Raw genomic sequence first — 17,216 nt, 5'->3', positions numbered from 1 at the left:
TAGCAGGAATTGAATGGAAACCTTCACTTATGCAGTATCAGTACAAAAAGAATTTGCTAGAGGACAGCAAATATGCTTCTGTTATACATTGGTATCTTGTTCTTGTTTGAATAAAGTTGCATTTATACTTTATCTTCCTTAAATTTGAGAACTGGAGTGGGTTAGTATGGACTATGGGAGGGATGAGCAGGTGCTGGAAAACTTTGCAGGAATTTTGGAAATCGGTAGATTATTATTGTGTCATTTTGGGGTTTTTTTACACTTTAAAAGGGATATTGCTGTGTGAATATGTGACCAATATGAATGGTGAATGAAAACCTTTTCCTTCTCTCCTTTTAAGACTTACTGAAATTGGAGAAAGCTGGGGGTTTTTTTTAAGCTTCTGAAGTATTGTTACTTTTGGGGGTATTCTTCAGTCTCCTTACTATTTACAGTACTTGCAGTAAGCTCACCACTTCTATGTGAGGTACACTAGTGAATCAGATGTGTGGTTTGTCTAGCCAAGCAACTAAGGGCCATTTAGGGAAGCATAGCAGCTTTGTCTCTTTCCAAAGTCTTTGTCTTGCCCCACTATCCAGAATTGTATCTAGGATGTTAGAAGTACAGCTTTCACTAGTCCTAGCAATTTATAAACCAGTTGTCTGTGGATTTATTGAACATCTTTTTGACCAGATTTATACTGCCTGACTCTTGCAGACACAATATTGAGAAGTTTCCTTGTTTCTGCATACAAAAATACACTTTCATCTCTCTGTAACCTATGCCTTAAGAGACCACTCCCAGATTTAGTGTTGCAGCATTTGGTCAATAATAGTTTTCACTCATTTTGTTCTGTATGATTGTAAAGCTCAATCAAGTCCATCCTCAGTGTTCTCCTTAAAAGTGAGCAGTATTTACCTGCTTAATATCCTCATTCTCTTTGTTTTCTTAGTTGGCCTTCCCTTAAACTCCTCTAATTCCACTACATATTTTTGTGGTGTGCCATAGGACTTGAGATGTGGGTGTACCAAAGTCCTACTTGTATTTTGAAAAGGATACTTGCTTTTAAGTTTCAACAGCCTTATTTGTCATTGCAGGTGCATGTTTAGGCAATGATGTTTTGAGAGAGCTGTGTCAACTAAAGGATCTCTAGAGCTGTAACTTCTAGTTCCAGATCCAGCACTATAAATCTGTAATTAAGATTTGTTTTCTCTGGATGTCTTCTCTTCCCTTTAGCATTTGTCTTGGATTGGAAGACAGGTGTCTGTTAAGGAAAGCAGGAATAGAAAATATGACCCCCTTCCCTCCGAATTATTATAACTTTGAAATTAAGGGGCTTTCAGGCAAAGAGATGAGAAAAGGAATAACAGTTCTCTACTAGTGTGTGTATGTATAACAAGGCAAAGAAACACCACCAACGGCAGCAGCAAACGCAGTGAGTCTCTTCCCGCTCTTTAAGCACGTCCCCTTCGGTGCAGTGCCGGTCCCAGCGAGCAGGAGCACCGCTGGCTCACGGCTGGTAGGGCTGCCATGACTGCCCCGCGGCTGCGCGAGGCGCTGAGCCGCGGCTCCAGCCGGCTCCCTCACGCGGGAATGGCGGATGCAGCCAGCGAAGGGATTACAAGGGGCTTCCCTTACCAACCTCCAGTGGCAACCTATCCTGCTGCCCATCCAGATAGCTAAAGGATCTGCAGCAGAACGTCAGAGCTGGGATTGGGACGCTGGGCAGGGCTCAACCTGGGCAGCAAACAGGAGGCAGCAGAAACTGCAGTTGTAGCTGGAACCACAGGGCATCCCAGCAGACAAGGGGTATGTGGCTAGAATATAGTGAAAAGCCAGGAGCAGTAGCTGGGGGACTGGACAGAGGCAGCCTGACTCCCAAACAGGGCAGGGAGAGGCTCCCTGGAAGGGGAAGGGGGCTTGGGGATCCCAGGATTTCCCCTGAGGTATCCCAGCAGATGGTGAAGGATCCTTTTTTTACACTGAGGCAAGGTGCCAATCCAATAACATCCCAGCTCAGTGGCTGCTCTAACGTGCAAAGGCTCACCTGCAGCACAAGAAGCAGGGCAGGGCTGGTCTCCAGCAGTGGCAACGAGTTCCTGCACCAATCAGTAAGCTTGACAGTCCCCCTCCAAGGCCAAGAGATCAAGACACCGAGGAGCTGTGCCTCATCCCTTTTCCCCCAGAATGGGAGAAAATTCCCTAAGAGGAAGAAATCCTAAACCCTAAAATATTGAAATTCCTCTGCCACTTTTTCTGCACGTCCATATATTTGGGATGACTCTTTTGGAGTTATCTAACTGTACAAAGAAGTTGTCTTGTCAAAGGATCACATGGCAAATTCAGTGTAATGTAGTGTTATTAAACACCAGGCTCGAGATGTTCTGTAAGTTTGTAGCTAATGGTGTGAAAGGCCTGTATAATAAAAGAAACCATGCTTCTCTTTCTGAATGCCCTACTACATTACTTGTTTGCATGCAATCTCATTGTACAGAGGATTAAAATATTTCACAATTTGCACTGTTTTGGCTGTGAGTTTATCTTGTACCTCATTTTAATCTAGTGTCCTGGTACTGTGATAATTCTCAATACACATGTGCTAGTTTACTTCCAGGCTCTCATCTAGAGTGAACCAGATGACCTGCCTCCTACAGAAAACCTGAACTCCTGTGTCTGATTCTTGAAGAGAGGCCTGAATTGTATCATTTTCTCTGTCACTTCTTGGACAGTGCTTTATTTTAGTAAGCATCATACTTTCATACTCTTGTGCTTGTGCACAGACATGCAGCACATGCGCTTATTCATGCTCTTAAAGGCATCGTAGGAGATTGCAATGTAGTTTTCTCATTTTTGTGTAGGTCAAGGTGAATTAAGAGGTCTTGAATACTCTATGTATATCCATATAGATACCATTTGGGATCATGGGTGCATCTGTAACAAGGATTCTGTTCACATAGTAAATGGACTTTGGACGTATATCTTCTAAGCATTCTTACATCCTTTTACTGTGCTTTACTTGACACAAAATTCCTTTTGGATGAAATGTAACTGGAGGATACATGCAAGATAGGTGCATGATGCACTCTGGCAAACAGTATTCAGACTGTGATCCTATACCAGTCCCCTGCAAAACACATGGTATTGTTACCATGTAGAAATTGATCCAGCCAAATTAAAAATAGTTTTTATTTAGCGATCAAATTCTATCTGAGCCAGCCACAAAGACAAGGACAGTGCCGAGCCTGGGATCGGCACTGGGTGAGACACAGGTCCGACCACTACAGCAGAGGTCCCCTATGTTTCACACTGACCTCCTGCTCAAGCAGTTTTTATACAGTCAGTTTTGTTTGAGGCAGGGTTTTTGGCAATCGGGCTTTTCTTTCCATTCAAAGTTCCACATATTCATAGTCTCTTTTCTCTGTGCTGAGTTGATCAAAACGGTATCTGAAGAGTGGTGTACACCCCTGATTGAGTTATAGGAACTTGGCACTGAGATGTATCTCTTTGGTGGTTCCAGGTGCGTAGTTGTTGAGGCGATCATCACCTGGTAGTTCCTAGGATCACCTTGGGAAATGACCTATCTCCCAGGTACATGTATTAGCTTGTAAGTGAAGTCCTCCTCCCTCTTGTCAGTGGTGGTTTCAACATATGTGAGGCAACCCGTGGTTCAGACTCACATGCTTTATGACAGTATTTCTTAGCAATATGGAACATTACATATATATCAGTCTGTAGGCCCAAATTATCCATGTTACACATAACAGTTTGAACGGGTGATCCCAAGCACCACCCACTTTGCTCTGCAGACCTCTGTGTCTGTTGCAACAGTGAGCTACTTGCAACCACAGGCGCAGCTGAGTGACCTGAACTGAGCACTAAAGTGCTGTACATCCGAGCAATATGCCATGAAAGATGCTGGTTCAGGGCAGCTTTGAACACGAACCAACACCATACCAGTTGTCTTAGGTTTTCTGTCCACAGTGTGGTCTGAAAGAAAGGCACAGAAGGAATTTTCAGGACATTTTCTCTTACATTCTAGTACTGCCTGATGCTTGAGAATGTAGATGTTGGTCATGGGTTATGCCATGCTTCAGTTAAGACCATGACACAGTCTACCTTGACAGCAAATGCTTGATCCTTATCTGAGTTCCTTCAACTCTCCACAAAGAGAATGACTTCTGTGGTACCCCAACAACGAAATCAGCATGCGTATATTGGTCATAATGTAACACTGTGGGGTAGTCCCAGTGCCCTTTTTATGTAGGGGCAGAGATTAAGTTGGATTTTAATTCAAAGATGGAACATACAGGCAGAAGTGAGAAACTTGATTTGGGTAATATTACTTCGTGTTCTCAAAATCCCTGTCTGTTACATTGTAGATGTTTACAGAGATAATAAGATATGGTTGTAACATATGTCTTGTATGAAAGACTTGAGTATTCCTGTGATAATTTAGATAATACAACAAAATGACTTGGTTGCAGCTAGGGATGATTCACAAAAATAATTTCTTTAATTAAAATTTATTTAATTAAATTGTATGTTATTTTTAGTATTTAAGAGCTTGCTTTAGAAATATTGTAGGGACTGTGCATGTTTAATGTCCATTTGATGTTGTGATAACACTAACTAAGGTAACAGACAAGATAAGAGAGAAGGCTGGCAAAGCTGAAATGAATTTGTATGATTAAGTAAATCAAAAGTGGTGTAACAGTAGTAGATAGAAATAAAATAAAATATGACATCCACTGGTTTGTGGATAAATGAAACTTTGAAACAAAATAAAATCAAATACATTTGGCGTTGTAGAGAAAGTATCATCAATCGGTAGTAACTGCTAATTTTTCCTTGAGGGATGAGCAGCAGGACTGTCTGTGTAGTGCAGGGAGGGCTATGACAAGCAATGATTTGTGTGAATAGGGATGTCCCCATAGTTGACACTGATGGAGACACCAAGCCAGGAATTCTCTTTTTCCTTGGGATTCTTTCCTTAAAGTTTGCTACAGGCATTACATGGTGACTTTTTTTGCCTCCTTGAGCTCTGTGAGAGCAGGAAAGCTCTTCCACCAGAGTTGCCAGGGCTGGAACTTGTAGCACAGAAGATTCTGGACTACAGTAATTCTGTCTGGTATGTGGTGCTTCTGTATTTGTGGTCTGATGCTTCTCTTAAGCATTTTTTTTTTTTTTAATACATATTTAACTTGGAGTTTATATTACTTAAAAGAAAATAAAGAAAATGGTGCTTTTCACAATTTAAATTTTTGACTATCAGTTGACAGAGGGTGAAGGTCAGTCATGTCCAGGTATCTCTAGATGAGGTAACGTTCACATTAGTCACTCATGAACATGAATAGGAAAATCATGGCAATTTCACAAATGTGTATTATAATCTTTTAAGGCATGAGTATCTTCTGTTGCAGTGGTCATCCTCAGCTAGACTGTAGTAGATGTGAAATTGTAGTATATTTTTACATTTACCTAGTCTGTTCATGCACTTAAGAAAGCTAGGTGTTTTGCAGCTGGTCTACTGCCAGAGCTAATATAACGCATCAGTGCTTCTGAAGATGTGGCAAGTAAAAGGGATATAAGGCGAGCAAGCCCTGAGTCAAGGTGGCGTCTGTTAACATTGCTACAGCTTGGTCCTGCTAAAAATAGTTTCCTGTTTTGGGTCTGCCAAAACTTAAACTGTATGTTGGTCATAATGTAACACTGCAGAGTACAGACCTCCTGTTTTTTGGGGGATGAGAGGATTATAGTGGAAATTATGAACCTCTCTTCTTCATAGTCTCATCCAGAGCCTGAGTGTAAATTTTTAATTAATACAGCACAAAGCTATTTCTAAGGTTTCATAAAGCTTGTGCATGAGATGTGTGAATACATTTTTTGGGATAGACACTCTTCAGTTATGTGGGTGAGTGAGGAAGAGTGTGGTCCAGCTCTATTTCTTGGGAAAATACAGAGGATTTTGTCACATGTCAGCCACTGATGTATTCCAAACTGTAATTTAGACACCAACCCACATTTCAGACTGATAACGTACGTTTTTGAAAAGTAGTAGGAAGATGAAAGGGCTGTAGGTTTATTACTCTGATTGATCTCTGCTTCAAAATTATGGTGGTTTGGAGAAGCTTGGCAGGTAGAAAATGTTCTCTTTGCTTAGAGGTAAGGATCTAAGTATACTTGGTATTTACAATGAGTTGGCACTGCTACCTAGGCTAAGGGTTAATTTAAATGTTTGATTTAGCCCTGGTTATTTGCTTTCACTACTCTTTCTGAACCTTTATGTGCTAGCTGCCATAAGAACTTTCACAATAGAGGATATTTATATTGTATGTCTATAGATCAGTATGCTTGCTTCCTTCTGTTTGTCAAATGTTTATCAGATGGCTAGGAAGAAAGGGAATAGGGAATTGATGTTTTTCACTTGATTGGAGTGAGACTATTGTAATGTCTGTGTATTTAAGGTAATTGTAAAGTGTTGGCAACACATTTTTCTGTTGTACTGCTGTACTGGCAGCAGTATTTTCATGTCACTAGAGATTAGCGAGATGTCACATGCTGTATGACAGAACATACCTACCCAAATAATTGTGTTTTCAAATAACTTCTCCATTAGTTTTGAGACTCGTAGAATCATAGAGTATGCTGAGTTAGAAGGGACCTGTTAGGATTATCTAGTCCCAACTCCTGGCCCTGAACAGGACAAGTCATAGCAGGTGCCTGAGAATATAGTCCAAACACATCTTAAACCCAGACAGGCTTGTTGCTGTGACAGGGAGCCCTACAAAAATGTTCCATTACAAAAATGGAACAACTTCTCAGAAAAAGAAAGTTGCTTGTGATCTGAATTCTAATCATGTGAGGAGAGGCACTAGGAATTAAGGAAATGCCAAGTGAAGAGTTGTTGTATCAGCTCTAATTCTCTTGCTTTTAAGGTGCATCTTCTTGAATTGTTGCTTCTTCAGCTTATAATGCTGGTTCCTGTTTACATGGACATGCTTACATGTCAAATTTTGATACCAGCTCTTGAAAGTGCATTAGAAATTAGGGTTGTTGCATTAGAACACTCTCTGCTGATTGGCTCCTATGCTTTAGCATTTGTGGCTTGGTCTTGCTTTATATGCTAGACGAGGTTTATGCCAGCCTAATTGGTTGCTGGCATTCCTGAATTTCCCAGCTGCTGTATTCAGCTGTGTACTAGAAAAATATAATTGAATACTGTTTCCAGAGAGCAAGAGGCAATTGTAAAAATGTAAATGCTTTATCTGGCCCTTCAATAACATGAAAACTTTTAGTAGCACAAAGAATTTTTAGGAGTAAATTGTATGAGTACATTGCCAGTTTAAATACTGTGGTGAACATTTTCTCAGTTTAAGCTCAGAGTATTTGGAAGATGGACATAACTTTTATTTTTGTTACTATGTGGGTTTTTGTGGGTTTTTTTTCAGCCCTGACTTTCTTGGCCAGGGAAGGGATGAAATCTGGCACAGAGATGGAAGATTAATTGTGATTCTTTTGTTACGGCATGCTGGCTTACTGTGTTTGTTAGAGTGTGGGGTATTTTCTGTTCATTCATCAGCCTGCTTTGATCTCACTCATTATGACAAAGATGAAACCTTTTTTAAATATTACTTATTTATTACTTTTTAAAATATTACTCTGTCAGAAGTAACAGCACAGAAACACATAGTAGGCTCTGTGAAGATTTGCAGCTGAATTGTCAGTGACAGTGTCACAGGTTTCAGCTGCCAATAGTGTCTTTCTTCAAAATTCTAAAAATTTGGTAACATACTAATTATTATTGGAATATTGTATTGAATATGTTTTACTAAACAGATATTTTATAAAGTACATTGTATTCTGTTGCAGACAGGTAAAGGATGTTATAAAAGAAAGGTCTTATAAAATATGGATTAGGCTGTGCTGCTCCAGCTAACAATAGCTTGCAAGTTCCCAGGCAGAGTAATCTTGGGAGTGAGAGTTCATTAACACAACAAACTATTCAAAAAACAAGGTCATCTGTAATAAGAAGGGATCTGTCTCATGAGAATCAGTAGAAACAGTATCTAAGCTAATTAAAAATACAGAAGTTTGATAGATAATCAACATACAATGTACTGACCAATGAACTAAGTGTGAATGTATTGTCAGCCAATAAGATCTGACACAGTGCTTTCTGATAATCCTATAAAATATGACCTATACAATAAAAATTGGGCTTTTCATCCATGAAGAAAATGGAGTTTCAGCTGTCTTACTACAACAGTTTTTGTCTTAATTCTGAATTGACACCTGGGCCAGGCCTTAAAAAAACAGCAGAAGATTATACCAATGTAAGCTTAAATTCCCAGTTCCCAGAGTTTTTATGTCCTTGCAGCCTGATCTCAGCACACTCTTTGCATAAGAGGCAGGAGTGGCATTACTAGGGGAAGACAGCAGCTTCTGTTGCTACTTTGCTGAAGGACCAGACAGCTCATTGAAAGAATTCTACAACAGTGTTTTTGCACAAAATTAAGTCCCTAGAGGTTACTAAATGCTGAAATATTAATGGAGAGGTATATTCAGGATTATAAGAATGGTGCTCAGGAAGCCCAGATGGAAGGGTTTGTTCAGAAAAACCATGGGACTGGGAAATAAAAACAAGAGAATGCCAGAGGACAATCTTAAGTGAAGCAAAAAGGGGAGGCTTTTTATTTAGAATGTTAAAAAAAACTACTTAACTTACTTTACTGTGGGAGTGACTGTTATGCTTTGGGCCATGAGAAGAGTGGAGGCTGTAAATGCATATGTTGTATGTGTTGCCAGGAGGTGAGTGCTGCAGATGTGAAGGGGATGCTACCCAGGGCTGCTGACTGCTTTGCAAGTTCCTGAGTGTTACACCTTGCCTGAGCTGCAGCTAGTCTCTTCCTGCACACACTGTGAGACAGTACAGGGATTTACTGTTGCCTTCCGTGATGCTTCTCTATATTCTCCCTTCTTACTGAATCTTAGCTAGATGTGAATGTTTAGGTAGCCTTTGTAAGAGAAGAAGCATTAAAGGTATACATTTGTTACTCTCACTGTTAGCTGAGATAATTTGGGATATCATTCAAGGTTTTTCTTTCTGTCCCTCTGCAGGCCATAGAAGGCTTAGACTGTAAAAACCCTTTATTTGTTTTTTTTTTTGAAAACTGTCAAATTGTGACTGACGTGAAAACAAAAAGTTGAAACAATCAGCAGGGCAGAAAACTAAAGGGGATTTGTGGGACAAATAGCTTTAGAAAAAAAAAAAAAAAGTACAAGGCAGAGAAGGCCCAGACAAGCATGTGTGCTGATCACACTGCATTTTACCCTCAGTAGGTGCCCAGCAGCAGCAGCACATGCACAACTGCTCCAGGATAATCACTTATGCTTTGGAAGCTGCACATAGTCCTAGGGGATGGCTTGTGGCAGGTGGGACAAAGGATTACTTCTTCATAGTATGGACTTCATTACAGGAGGGTGTGCGAGGAGCAGTTGCTTTGGATTTGTGTTCTTTAGAAACCTCAGTTCTTGATACTTTGGGACAAAGCATGGATGTGAAATCAATGTGACACTTGGGCTGTGATCCTTTTGTGTCAGTGCATGCTTGTCCTGCTCTTCCAGAAAGAGGCCATAAAAATGCAGTGTACTGTGTATTTTAGAAGAAAAATCCTTATTCCTACTGAAAATTTACTTGTTTTATCTTACTCTGTGGGGCATTATTACCTTTGGGTCTTACACTGGAGAAGTCAATGCAAAAGCATCTTAACTCAAGCTCATCGTTCTGTGTAAGTAGCTCTTTCTAAAATAATGGTTTGTGTTGTTCCAGGCAGCTTTAGTTGGACTACCCCCTGATTGTTGCCTATAAAAAATGAGTATCATAACACAATTTCAGAGGGCTTAATTTCAGTGTTGAGATGTCTGATGTTGTATCAGCCTAGAAGTGGGGACAAACAAGCCTTTGTGAAGTGCACCTAAGGTGCTTTAGCACCTGTGGGAATCTTCTGGTATTGGAGTTTCCTGTTCTCAAGGATGTGGTTTTCCTAAGTAGCTCTGTTTACTTACCTCTCAATTTTCTGTTCATTGTGCTTTTCACTTGGGTGCTGACTATCCCATTAGAGCCTCCACTGGTGGATCAGGTCTGAGCTACTTCACACTGAGTGGCCTACAGTCACCTTCTATTTATCACCTCATTTTTTTCAACCATCATCTTCCTACCTCTCTCTGTATGAGTAAATGCAGGGATGGAAATAGATTCTGGAATTTTTTTTCCACCAGTTAATAAAGTATCACCTTGTGTTTGCTTTCTAGGCCGAATTCACCAAGCTATGGTAACATCCCTAAATGAAGATAATGAAAGTGTAACTGTTGAATGGATTGAAAATGGGGATACTAAAGGGAAAGAGGTAAGCTTATTTATGTAGAACTTTAAAAAATGTGTAATCTATGTGAATATTACTTGGAATTTGTGCTGGAAACAAAAATGAGACATAAATCGTAACTTTGGTTACAGACTGTTTTGTGCAGAAAGTGCTGAGCAGATTGTTTTCTGTTGTAAATTTGAATTCCTGAGCTCTGTGTTTAGGCAGTTGTTTTCATCTGTTGATTTTGAACCAGATTATAGAGGCTGGCTTTGTTGTCCAGTTTCAACAAGCAGAAAAATCAAAATTTTAAGAGGGAGAATGATACACAATTCAGACTGGAAACTAGTGGGAGAGCTAAACTAGAAATTTTCTTGTTTGTATTATTGAGGAATTTAACTGCCAGTTTGTTTGCTTATTCACTTATTCTCGGCAGCAATTTTCCAGCCTTGCTGTAGTTGTGAAACTGTGTCTTTTTGTGTAACACTTTCCTACCACATCTTCCTTTAAATTTTGAACCATTTTAAGCAGTTGCAGTTTGGAGAAGCATATCAGAAATGATTGCACTTTATATTTTACTGCTTTTGTGAAAACACGGGGAAAAATAAAAAAGCTATGAGAAAGTCACGGAGATTTCATCAGCTGAAGACACACAGAATCTATACAGTGTCTACAGTGAGGTCTTTGAAAGCTTCAGCAAAGAGAAATAGAAGTCTATAGAGACCAAAGCTCATCAGCATTTTTATAAAATCATATTTTTAAGATCCTGCCTCTCTTCCCTTACATTTTACAGCAGTTTGAATGACAGCCAGTAATACTTTAAAAGAAAAAAAAAAATAAGCTATGATAAATTTAACATGGTTTCAACTATGGTTTGATTTTTTTGGGCCTTTGCAATTTGTTTCTTTTGCACTGTCTGGGAAAGTTAAGATAACTGAGATCTCCTGTTTATGTTACAGAATGTCGTATATATTTTGCAGTAATTGTCAAATTACCTATAGCTACTTCTCTTTTAGTTTGATCACCTTACAAAATTATACCATCTATTGGTAATTTTTAATTCATCCCTTTATTGAATGATGTGTTTTCAAATAATACAAAGACCAAAGATTAGTCTATTTTTAGTGAACAGAAAATTATTCAGATCTTAGCATGAACAAATTGTGGGGTAAAAACACTAAATATAATTACTGTTTATTGTCAAACAACAGGAGATAAAGAGAGGATTTATGTCAATTGTCATTAATGTCTTTTACTCTTTTTCACAGATTGATTTAGAGAGCATATTTTCACTTAACCCAGATCTTGCACCTGATGAAGATATTGAGCCCAACCCAGAGACACTACCACCACCTGCTGCATCTTCCAAACTAAACAAAATTGTGAAGGTTGGTAATATCTATGTAATATGTTCTTGGTAACTTTACAGTAGCTCTATACATGATGTTATGCTAGAATTTTTAACTTAACTTTTGTGCGTGTGGTGCTATTTCATAACAGAGTTATGTTCTTTTTCCTGTGTTGAATAAGGATTTAATTTTTTTTTTAAGAGCAGAGAGGGGGTTGGGACCTCATATTTGTGTAACTAAATGTCATAATAAAGGATAAAGAAAAGATTTTGGAACAGTTCAATCAGCCTTCACCCCTTCACTTTTCCTGGTGGGATTTGGCAGCAATAAAATCTCTTTTGTTGATGTTGTGTTATTTTTATTCACTGGAAAGAAGCAGAGGTGGGGCTGCAGTTTATGCTTTCAATAATATGGTGATCAAATAAGAGAGTCTTCTTTCTTTATAGAGTCAACGAACTGTGTTACCTTCTAAGAATGACCCTCCTGCCAGAGATGCTAGAGGTAAAAGTTATCTCTTTCCATTTCAATGAAGTAAAAAATATGGTAGCATTTTAACCTCCTGTTTATCTAGTATTCCAGTAGTTTTGTATTTTTCCTTTGGTATATAGGCCTGTGACATGTAAAATATGTGGTATATAATTCCTAAAATTATTCCTATGTATACTTAGGAATTCATACTATACAAATAATATTTATATGCAAGTTTAAGCAATATACAATTATAAAAGTTAAGCTGAATTAACTGATGGTGCAAAAATTTGAAGATAATTAATTATGCAATGCTAAATCATGCATGGACTTTTCATAGATAAGTGTCTTCAGCTTATTTGAATGTTTCAATATACACTAAGTATGGCACTTTGAATTTTTAAAATTTTCAAATTTTTAATTATTTTTGCTAACAGCCTGTTGTTTTGTAAGGGTCTGTGTGTGAACAGTCATAAGAATATAAGAATACTTAAGTCCTACGGATCTTTTTGTCACTTTACAGTTAATAGTGAAAAAACCTGAAAAAAAATGCTGAAATACCATAGAATAGGTGAAAAGTATGTATTGGATGAATACAGATATAATGCATCTATAACATGTGGAAGAATAGTTACTGTTTATTGTTTTCATTTTCTCCCCTACGTTCAGCATAACTCACTTGTACTGATGATGGTGATGATGATGATTCTTCTTCCAAACATTAATTTACTAATATTTCTTCAGACTAGATTCCAGTCCATCTGTTTAAACATGGAAAACAAGTAGGCTTGATCAGACTCTTCTGATAGGGACCATTTTTGCCCTTCTGCTGTTTGGCTCTGGGGATATTAAGCAGATTGAAAATACAAGAGTGTTTTGGGCTTTTTTTTCCTATCTAGTTTGGTTTACGTATGAGATGTCTTACTGGTTGTTGAGTATCCATACATTTTGTTATTTGTAGTAAATTATCTGTTTAGTTTGAAACAACCCTGTAACTTTTATTTTAATGTGTGCCTTGCCTCTTACTGTACACTGTTGGCCTAAATATTTTTCTTTTTGGCCTTATAATTTAGCTTTTCTCAGCACACTGTCTTATTTTGTCGAGTCAATTTATACTATAAGCTAGATCTCCTATGATATGTGGAATGCTGGCATTTGTCTTGTCCTGTTCAAAACCTGTTTCTGTAGTTGTTTCTGTGCTGTACAGTGTGCTGGCCTTCACTTGGAGTCTCATCTCTGGCAACTGATCAAAGCTGATACCTTCACTTTAGTACTCTTGTGACACACTCTGTTCGTGTGTGCAGGAAATGGGCCAGCTGAAGCAGAGCTGATCGAAGCAACTATTGAAATACAATTTAAAGCATTCAGCTCTATCATACAGGCTTGTATGCTCACCACTCCCACTGCATTCACTGGAAAAAGACATCACAGCCTCTTCAGAAGCTGACATTCTTAGCAGAATCAATGCATAAGTTTAGAGATACTGATTTTTGTCTTCTATTTACAGATTGTGCTGCACTTCAGTGGCTTTAATTTCTTTTGCTTTGCTCCTCCAGTGATCATAGGCTTAATGGGATGGGGACATTTTGTACAATCTAGAGAATGTGAAATGGTGGGGCTTAATTTCTTACTAGTTTTTTGGATATGATTACAATATAAATAAAATTGAAACACTTTATGCTTCAGGACTGTGTATCTCCAAGTAAGTGATTCATTCTGTGCATATAAGTAAGTTGTACTAATTCTGCAGGATTTAAAAATATGCACATGCAGCATTGGTACTTAATATTGTACAGCTTTAAGATAAAAAAGTCTGCATACCAGATGTTTTTATTAATAGACTTTCCGTGAGTATGGCTCCTCTTCATCCACAGTAAATTGTTGTGTTTAGAAAGGGGCCTCATTTTACCTTGTCTTAACAAAGAATTTCAGAAATGGGTAGAAAGGTTACTCCTCCATATCCAGATGAGCTTTTTGCTTTTCCTTTGCAGTGGTTGCTTCTGCACGTGCACGACCTACTCAGCTTCCTGAGCAGTCTTCCTCCTCTCAACAGAATGGTACTGTTTCAGATATATCTCCAGTTCAAGCTGCAAAAAAGGAATTTGGACCCCCTTGTATGTAAACCGTGTATCAAGGACTTGTTCATTCTGGGGATTACATGTACATTCTCTTGGATTATGTTGTTATCCATATGACCAAATGGTCTACATGCTCAGTTGTCTGTGAGCTTCCTTGTGGAGCTTTTCAGAAAGATGTGGCTAAACATATATTAATTTTTGTTGTAATTGTACTGTATTCGGAATTTGTTTTTTCTTTGTTTTCTTTTAACCATGGGGGTAATGTTTAGCTTTTTTTTACCAATTTTTTTTAATTTGTCTGGGCTTACTTTTAATTCAAACCAAGAGATCACATGTATCTGTCCAAATATTTTTTAAGGTCATATATTTTTGTTGGTGTAATTATTGTCCCATTCCCATATAATTTTTTTAATAAATTTTATGCATTTTAGAAATTTAAATGCCATAATGACTCTATACTAATCAGATTTGCTTGAAAATATAGTTGATAGTGGATGCATTCTAAGTATTGATTCATTAATTTAATTGACTTTACAGTGTATGGAAAGTATTTTTAAATTGTATCTTTTTCTTTAAGCACGTAGAAAATCTAACTGTGTAAAAGAGGTTGAAAAATTGCAAGAGAAGCGTGAAAAAAGACGGCTACAGCAGCAGGAACTTAGAGAAAAGAGAGCTCAGGTTAGTATTTTTAGCTCAACTGGAAATCATGCATCAGCAAGAGAAATCTGCAAAATTATGCTTTTTTCAGTCTTTAATAATTTTTATTTTTGTGGTACTCTTGAAATTAAATGTCAAATTTGTCAAATTAAGATTTGACAAATATTTTGATGTTTGGTAGGATATTGCTCTCATGACTATTTTAAATGGTTTTTCCCCTCTTTTTATTCCTAAAGAAATCTTTGCTTTCAATTGCTGCATGTTCTTTAGAGAACAACTACTGATCATAGCTATTTCTTAGGGAAAATATATTTTTGACAATAACCAACCTTTTGACTTTTAGAGAGGTCTGTTCTGTAGGAGGTAATACAACATCATGATACATTATTCATTATAATCTTTGATGCTTTATAGATCTGAGGCTCAAGTTTTAACAGTGACTTCTAATGTTTCTTTCTTTAAACTAGTCTGTAGATTTGTAATTTCATCATGCAAGCAGCTTGGTAACCAGTTGTTAAAACTTGTGTGAAACAAATGAAGCGGCTAATCCTTTGAGAAAAATCTCTTAATATTAAATGATTTTCCATCACAGTGGTGTAAAAAGCTTTAGCAAAGCTAGGAGCTAATCTTGTTGGCAGCTGTGTGCATATGTGTTAGTCTCTAAAGAGATAGTACACAGTCTGCTGCTGACATGGGAATTACCACCATCAAGTAAATCATTCATACAATTTACTTTCCATGGTTTAATGAAGTTTCCAAGTTGACCTAAAATCACCCATGTTAACTTTGTGGTTTATAATTTACATCTGTTTACACAAAACATTAATATGTCTTTATATGTGAGGAATGACCATTTTTGACTTTATATATTAAAATTCTTCGAAGTGGTGTTACTTGTAAAATTTTCTTTTTGTTGCTCTTGTGAACAGTTCTTTTGCATCTAAGTCTTAAACTTTTGTGTGAGGAAGGTGTTGTGAAATGCAGCAATAATTCATCAAGTCCTGACTTATAATGTGCAAGATCTTTAAACAGGGCTTGAATAATATTAGGTAAATCCTTCCTCTATGATAATAAATACTCTTTCCTGAATGTTATAAAGAAACATTTTGTGAAGACTTACTGTCAGCAGTTTTTATTTCACTGTAGTAAGAGTGAATGACATCAAGGTACAGTCAACTTCTGATCACTAGGACACAGTTTTTTTCTTAGGTGAGGATTGACTGTGTCACCAGTGCAAAGAATGAGCTGGCTCCCTTTCAGTTTAGTAACCCCAACCCAGTGGGTGCCTACACTGTGTACACAGCCAGCTGTGATTCAGAAATTTTATATCATGTAGAGGTAGCAATGCAAAACTTAATAGGGTCTGAGCACCAGAGCTGGCTATATTTTGCATCAGCAGCATGTCCTGAAGTGTTGTAAAACAGGTATTTGCAGGAAGAAGTGACAGGAAGTTGTTTAATCAGTTCTGCAGAAAACAGGGTAGGCTCAGGCTCAGCTTACTGGTGCTCCATGCATGGTCTCTTACATGTACATTCACTCTGGTATTGATTGCTCCAGGTTTAAGGATGGGTCATCTTCTGTGCCTGTGTTGTGGGGTCAGCTGTCATGGTGGTGTTGACTGCCTTGCTTGTGGGGTGGGGTGGGGACCAAAAAAGGACTTTGCTGTGTAAGTGCTACTCAGGAGTAGCTAAAACATCCATGTATTATCAACCCTGTTTCCAGCACAAATCCAAAGAAGAGCTGCATACCATTTTCTTCTATGGAGAAAATTAGCACAGCCAGAACCATCACAGCCTGCATGTAGCCTATTGAGTATCCTTGGGATTGCTTCTGCTTTGCTGGGGGTCTGGGAAGAATTTGCAATGCATCCAAATAAGTGTGTAAATTAACACAGGACTAATAGTTAGGACAAAGCTACTTTGACTGGCTTGTATCCAGCAGAATTGTGTTTAGAGCAACTGGGGTTCCTGTTCTGTCCTGTGTGGTGTGTGTCATACCTGTGTAGTGGAGTATCTGTGCATTTGTCAGGGTGCCATACCTGAGATAAGGAAGTGTTGACTATATGTTTCTTCAGTGTGAAGGTGCTGGCAAAGGCAGAAGTAATTTCTATTTCTTGAGTAGATTATTAATGAGTCCTGAATTAATAAGTATTTTCTATTATATGACAACCAAAATGACATGGGAAGCATATAATTGTTTCCTTTATGGTCAGTAAATTAGCTACATCAGAGTGGAAAAGGGCATTAAACTTATATTAAACTTGAAAGAGACACTTCTGGTCTTTTCCAGAAAAAAAAAAAAAGTCATCTAATGAGTCTTTTATT

General features: G+C 38.0%; 1 protein-coding gene across 6 annotated transcripts in view; it reads left to right on the top strand.

The window, feature by feature from the left end:
• Positions 1–17,216, top strand: part of KIF2A (kinesin family member 2A) — a 54,544-nt gene that overhangs the window by 11,584 nt on the left and 25,744 nt on the right. For 4 of the 6 annotated variants that reach the window (XM_021534361.2, XM_021534358.2, XM_021534356.2 and 1 more), the window contains exons 2-6: positions 10,291–10,385; positions 11,609–11,728; positions 12,136–12,190; positions 14,149–14,271; positions 14,813–14,913. In XM_021534361.2, the coding sequence (XP_021390036.1) occupies positions 10,291–10,385; positions 11,609–11,728; positions 12,136–12,190; positions 14,149–14,271; positions 14,813–14,913 (494 nt within the window). The remainder of the gene's footprint in view (positions 1–10,290; positions 10,386–11,608; positions 11,729–12,135; positions 12,191–14,148; positions 14,272–14,812; positions 14,914–17,216) is intronic. The other 2 variants (XM_021534362.2, XM_021534359.2) reach the window with 1 other exon arrangement.

Source organism: Lonchura striata, chromosome Z (genome assembly GCF_046129695.1).
Source record: "Lonchura striata isolate bLonStr1 chromosome Z, bLonStr1.mat, whole genome shotgun sequence".
NCBI classification, from domain to species: domain Eukaryota; kingdom Metazoa; phylum Chordata; class Aves; order Passeriformes; family Estrildidae; genus Lonchura; species Lonchura striata.
Note: the sequence above shows the minus strand (reverse complement) of the source record. Positions and strands in the feature narration are given on the sequence as shown.